This window comes from Chamaea fasciata, unplaced genomic scaffold (genome assembly GCF_029207755.1).
Source record: "Chamaea fasciata isolate MVZ Bird 193981 ecotype frontalis unplaced genomic scaffold, bChaFas1.0.hap1 SCAF_26, whole genome shotgun sequence".
In the NCBI taxonomy this organism is placed as follows: domain Eukaryota; kingdom Metazoa; phylum Chordata; class Aves; order Passeriformes; family Sylviidae; genus Chamaea; species Chamaea fasciata.
Genome location: NW_027094111.1, coordinates 3,901,620 through 3,907,619, shown reverse-complemented (window position 1 = coordinate 3,907,619; position 6,000 = coordinate 3,901,620). Strand labels below are relative to the sequence as shown.

General features: G+C 55.2%; 1 protein-coding gene across 1 annotated transcript; it reads left to right on the top strand.

The window, feature by feature from the left end:
* The first annotated feature begins 1,231 nt into the window (after positions 1–1,231).
* POU3F1 (POU class 3 homeobox 1) lies at positions 1,232–2,860 on the top strand. The gene has a single exon (XM_066204341.1). The coding sequence runs from the start codon at positions 1,232–1,234 to the stop codon at positions 2,345–2,347; it is 1,116 nt and encodes a 371-aa protein (XP_066060438.1). The 3' UTR covers positions 2,348–2,860.
* Positions 2,861–6,000: the final 3,140 nt, after the last annotated feature.

Sequence of the window (6,000 nt, the reverse complement as noted above, 5' to 3'; positions counted from 1 at the left end):
GTGGGCACTGTGCTGCACGTGTGCCAGTTTGGGGGGTTACAGCAGCCCTGCTTGGTCCCCCCAAACCCAGAAACCAAAACTGGTTCTTCTGTCTGCTGGCTCCAACAGTCCCAGCATGGGACTGGAGAACCCAAGTCCAAACCAGTGCTTTGGAACACCGAAATGACAAAGTGCCTCCAGCGCACAGGGAAGGGATGTGGCACCTGACAAAAAGCCCTTCAGGAGGCTGCAGCTAATGTCCTTAAGAGCAGCAAGGCACCCTGCCCAGCTGAGGAGAGTGCCGGGCATCTGTGTGCGGCCATTGACATGTTACACTCGTACACATATTGATCCGACGGTTCATTGTTCGCCCAAGCCCTTGGCAAAGGTCACTCTCTCTGCTCCCATCTTACAGACAGAGCACAGAGACACAGATTAATTTTTAGAAGTGATGAATGTTCCTGGTGCCCACCCTGATTCACTTTGGGCCTCAAGCCCCAGATGAAGTCTGGAGCTGGCTTAATTAAGGCATCCCTTGCCCCTTTCCCAGCACCGCCAGACATGTCTGTTTCTTGTTGTCATTGTCTTTTCCCACAAATTCCTCCACCCTTTATCCTGTGCCAACCCTCAAACCGGCTCAGAGACTTGCCTCTGAGGCAGCATCCAAGACCCACATTTCCCATGACGCCCAAACAATCTCAGATCCTCATTCCTTGGCCCTCGCTGCTGTATCCTATGGAGCGTTTAGGAAGGCGCTCCCACCTTTCCGGGGTCCAAGTTTACCAAAAAGCTCCATCACGACTTTTAACGTCCCGAGTCGGTCGTGATTACCGGTGGCTAAGCACCAGTGGCACACGGGCCGCGGGAACCATGGCTCCCCACCTGCCGCCCCGCAGCCAAAATCCAAAGGGCAGCGGGTCCGCGCCGCCCCCGCGCCCGGCCCGTGCGCCCGGCTCGGCTCGGCATGAATGAACCGCGCTCCTCCAATCAGCGGCCGCTCCGCCGCGGGCCGCCCCTCCCCTCGCCCCCGCCGGCCAATCCCGTGGGCAGCGCCCCTCCCGCCGCCGTCCAATGGCGAGCGGGGACGGCGGGGCGGCGCCCCCGCGGCCGGCGGCGCCCTATGGCGGGGCGGCGCGCGCCTCCCGCGGCGGCGGGCGGGCCAATGGGGCGCGGGGGCGGGGCGGGCGCGCGGCGGCCCCGCGCCCCGGCGCGCGGCTCTAAAGCGCGGCGCAGGCGGCGCGGCGCACACGCCATGGCCGCCGCCGCGCAGTACCTGCCGCGCTCCGCCGCGCTCATGCACCCCGACGGCGACCGCCTGCACCAGGGCACCACGTACCGCGAGGTGCAGAAGATGATGCACCACGAGTACCTGCAGGGACTGGCCCCCGCCGCCGGGCACGCCGTCGGGCTGGCGCATCACCAGTGGCTGCCCAGCGCCGGCACGGACTGGGGCAGCGGTGGGGGCGGCGGGGGCGCGCACCTTCCGCCCGCCGACCACGCCAAGGGCGGCCCGCCGGGGCCCCGTGAAGAGCTGTCCGCCGCCGCCTTCCACCACCGCCCGCACCTGGTGCACCAGCCGGCGGCGGGCGGCGCGGCGGGCGGCTGGGCGCAGGGCGGTGCGCATCACCTGCCGCCCATGTCGCCGCCGTCGGGGCAGCCGCTGCTCTACGCGCAGCCCTACGCGGGCCTCAACGGGATGCTGGGCCCGCCGGCGCCGGCGCTGCACCACGGGCTGCGCGACCCGCTGGGCGCCGAGGAGGCGGGCGGGCACGAACTGGCGGCTTCGCCGCCGCCGCTGGGGCCGCCCGAGCCGTCGGACGAGGACGCGCCCAGCTCCGACGACCTGGAGCAGTTCGCCAAGCAGTTCAAGCAGCGGCGGATCAAGCTGGGCTTCACGCAGGCCGATGTGGGGCTGGCGCTGGGCACCCTGTACGGGAACGTCTTCTCGCAGACCACCATCTGCCGGTTCGAGGCGCTGCAGCTGAGCTTCAAGAACATGTGCAAGCTGAAGCCGCTGCTCAACAAGTGGCTGGAGGAGACGGACTCCAGCACGGGCAGCCCCACCAACCTGGACAAGATTGCGGCGCAGGGCCGGAAGCGCAAGAAGCGGACGTCCATCGAGGTGGGCGTCAAGGGCGCCCTGGAGAACCACTTCCTCAAGTGCCCCAAGCCCTCGGCGCACGAGATCACCTCCCTGGCGGACTCCCTGCAGCTGGAGAAAGAGGTGGTGCGGGTCTGGTTCTGCAACCGGCGGCAGAAGGAGAAGCGGATGACGCCGGCCGGGGTCCCGCATCCCCCCATGGAGGACGTTTACGCACAGGCGGACACTTCGCCGCTGCACCACGCGCTGCCCGGCGCCGTGCAGTGACTGCCCGGCCCCCCGCGGGCCCCGACGGCGGCGCAGCGGGCGCGGGCAGCGGGGGGACGCGTTTTAATTTATTCTCTCAGACTTGGCCCGGCCGCCCGCTCCGCGCCCCGCGCTCTTTATTTATATTCGCCCGCCGGAGCCGCAGCGGCCGCCGCAGCAGTAGCCAAAGGTTTGCGATCTCTAATTTATTCCCTTCCTCGCGCGGCCGGGAGGCGGCGGAGCCCCCGGCTCGGCCCCTCCCGCTCTGCCCGGCCCGGCCCGCCCGGGGGGACGCTTCGAAAAACCATTTCCCGGCCCGTCTCTCTATTTATTTCTAACCGTGCGCGGAGCTCGCACCCTCCCGTTGGTGGGTTCAGTCCGGTCCCTTCCCCTGGGGTTTTCGGTTTGTTTTTTTTTTTTTTTTTTTTTTTGTTTGTATCTCTTATTTGCAAAACCAATGTAGACTGCGAGGGTACGTTTCTATTTATGTTATAGTAAATATTTTATTACTTACATAAACCATTTACCCAGGAACCAACCGGTCTCGTGTCGTCTTTGCAGGCTGAGCGCCCGGCCGGGGGAGCGCGGCCGTCGGGGCCGGTGGCGGCGGCGCTGCCTTAGCCCGAGATCCCCGTTCCCGGTGGCCGCCGAGCCCTTGGGGAGCTCCGTTCCCGGTGGCCGGAGAGCCCCCGGGGAGCTCCGTTCTCGGTGCCCCGCGGTAGGGCTTTGCGCACCCGGTAACGCGCTTTGGACGAGCCGCTTCCCTTTGTGGATGCGCTGCCGCGTTCCCCGCACCTTCCGCCGTGTTTTTGACCCATCCGAAGGGAACTCTCCGCGGTTTGAATGGAAAAGCAGCCCGCACGTAACTTTTCCTCCCGCATATCGCAGGGGTAATACATGCACACTGAGTAGATTTCCGTCTACTCAAACCACGCTCTTGCTTTTTCTGATGTCACCAGCTTTCCTTTTCGTGGTTTCACGCCCGAATATTTTTGTGGTTGTGCCAAGAAAGGCTGAAAATACAGGTTTTTTGCATTCTCAGTTCTTTGAAGAATGATCCTGTATCTCTACTTTAAACCTTCTCTTGCAGCACCAAGGAAAGTCTCATGAGAGGATTGTTTGCCTTTGCAGGTCCTTGGATTCCTGCGGTGTTTTGTGTGTTGGGAGAACTTTTGAAATATGTCCCCATACAGAGCTCTTGCACTGATTAAATACTTGATCGAAATCTGGTAGTAAAGGACCAAATTCTTTTTAGTTGGCAGAGAATTTACTGATGTTCTCAGACATCTGGCACTGGATGGTTCCCCCACTTTATTCAGTACAAATGATGTGCTGTGAAAACAGAAGCTTTAAAGGGGATTTTCTAGTGAAAGCGCTGCGTTGTGCATTGCAATTCGTGTATAAATCTTTTTAATATATATAAAAAATTCTAACACACCAAATGTAACTTACTCTTGAAAATTTATACTTGAAAATTCTTGTCTTCCTTGCAGTTTGATTTTTGTTGCATCTTGTGCCTTTGGTGGGGGTGTATATTACTTGTCTAAACAATGTCACATTTGCCATTGACGATGTTATAATTTACTGCATTTTCAATGTTTCTGATAATGTAGCAATTCTACATCAGCTAATACAAGACTACCAAGTTCTCATTCAAAATTCTAGTAAACTGATTTTTTTGAGATTTTAAAATAAAGTCACTTTGAGCAGTTATTGAATCAAATACTCTGTAAAGAAATGGTTCACTTTGTGATAAAAACAAGCTAGTGAATGCTGTGGGTTAGGGTACTAATAACTTCCCTTGGCATACAGAGCATAATACAGAATCTCACTTAAAGGGTTTAGTGTACAGTGTGTGTTGTGTCTGCTTTTGCTACAGGCTTGGCTTCCTTTTTTGTAATGAGACTGGTTTTTATAGAAGAGCAGAGAATGGTAGGGCTGTTGTAGAGAGCCTGAATTCAAAAAGTTTTGCTGTTTTTGCTGAATATTTACTAATTTCTAAATAGCTAAGCACATGTAGTAGCTTAGATGATACACTCCAGTAAAAAAAAGTAAAGGACGAGGATGATTGAAGGGTTTGAGTCAATGTATGGTGACAGCATTTAAATTAATTTCCAACTCTGAGAATCTGTCTTTAGCTGTTACCTCGTGTGTTCCCCACACATGTACCATTGTTTTTAGTGTTTTGTCATGCTGTAATTGCAGCCTTTGCTTGAGAATTTCTGTGTGACAGCCAGGTTTTAAAGGGAAGAAGAAACAAAATCAAAACTGAACAAAAGAGGGAGGTCTTTTTGTTTGCTTGTTTCTTAAAGAAAACAAACTCTTTTGCACTGAACGTTTAAATGTGCTGATTTTCTATGGGAGGAGAAAATTCAGTAACCTCTTCACTCTGAGCTAACCTGGATGGCAAACAGGATTTGTATTGATACTCGGAAGGGAAGGGTCAGTTTTCACATTGGGTTCTCCTAATGGATGAGATGTGCAGTGAGTGCTGGGGAGGATGAGCACCCTTGGGTTGTTCTCTGTGTCACATTGGATAAGGCACTGGCAGCCCCGCTGCATTAGCTCTTTTCGTGCTGTTGAGCAGCAAAAATAAAATTCTCTTTGTACATCTCCTTTCTGCGGTGCCGCAGCGCTCAGCTGTGCTAAAAATCAAATGCCCCAAAGGTTTGCCTATCTTAGAAATAACTTGTTAGTTTTCCTGGTCAGGGATTAAATAGCAATTACTGGAGAGAGCCTTTTTTTTTTTCCTTCTTTTTTTTTTTTTTCTGGTGGTTGTTTCTCACTAAGGTGAAAGCATGACCTCATGCTACTACACCAGTAGTAAAGCCAGGAAAGGTAGGACTCTGGTGTTGCTGCATTAAAGAAAAGCAGATGTACAAATACTTATTTAACAGTGCTCAAACAAAGTAAATGGTAAACAAACAAAGTAGGAAGTGTAGATAAGGACCGGGAGCACTGGCAGTGCAGTTAAAGAGGGGTTTAGGTCTGTGCTGATGGGAAATCTTTGCTCTGACCCAGGAGCACTCTGCCCCAGCAGATGCCCTTCAGAGCATTCAGGCTCTGGTTAATCCCATGGTGGCACTGGGCTGTGCTCTTTGCACTTGGGACAGATGTCGTCCATCACCAGGGGCTGGGGTGATCTGCTTGCCTTGCCCAGAGGGGCTGGTGACCCAGGGTTTACATCTCAGGCTGCCCAGGGGAGCTGAGGTGGTGACCAGGGGGTCTCTGGCCGGATGGGGAAGTTGGTACCAGGTGAATGCAGCCCTGGTCTGGGCTCAGCCCTCCTTGTGCTCACAGAAGGGTGTGAGCTGTGCTGTGCCACCCTTGCCCGGGCAGAGAGCCTGTCTCTGCTCCAGGGGCATGGGAGGACAGCTGTGCCTCCCAAATGCTGTCATCTTATACATTGGCTGTCGGTAATTTCAGGACATTGCTGTTTGCTGTAAGGCAGACAATATTCACTGGGGCAGCACTTTTCCCCTTTTACTTGTAAAAAGATGGACAGTTGCAGATCAGCTCTAGGAGAAGGTTGTAGTATTCCAGGATCCAATCTTCTCCAGGTTTCTTGTCTTAGACTGTTATTGCTGCCACTTGCAGGAGCAGGGAATGCATGCTGTATAACAACTGCCGAAGTGACTACAGCACAGCAGTTTGCCTGGCGAGGCACAGTCGCT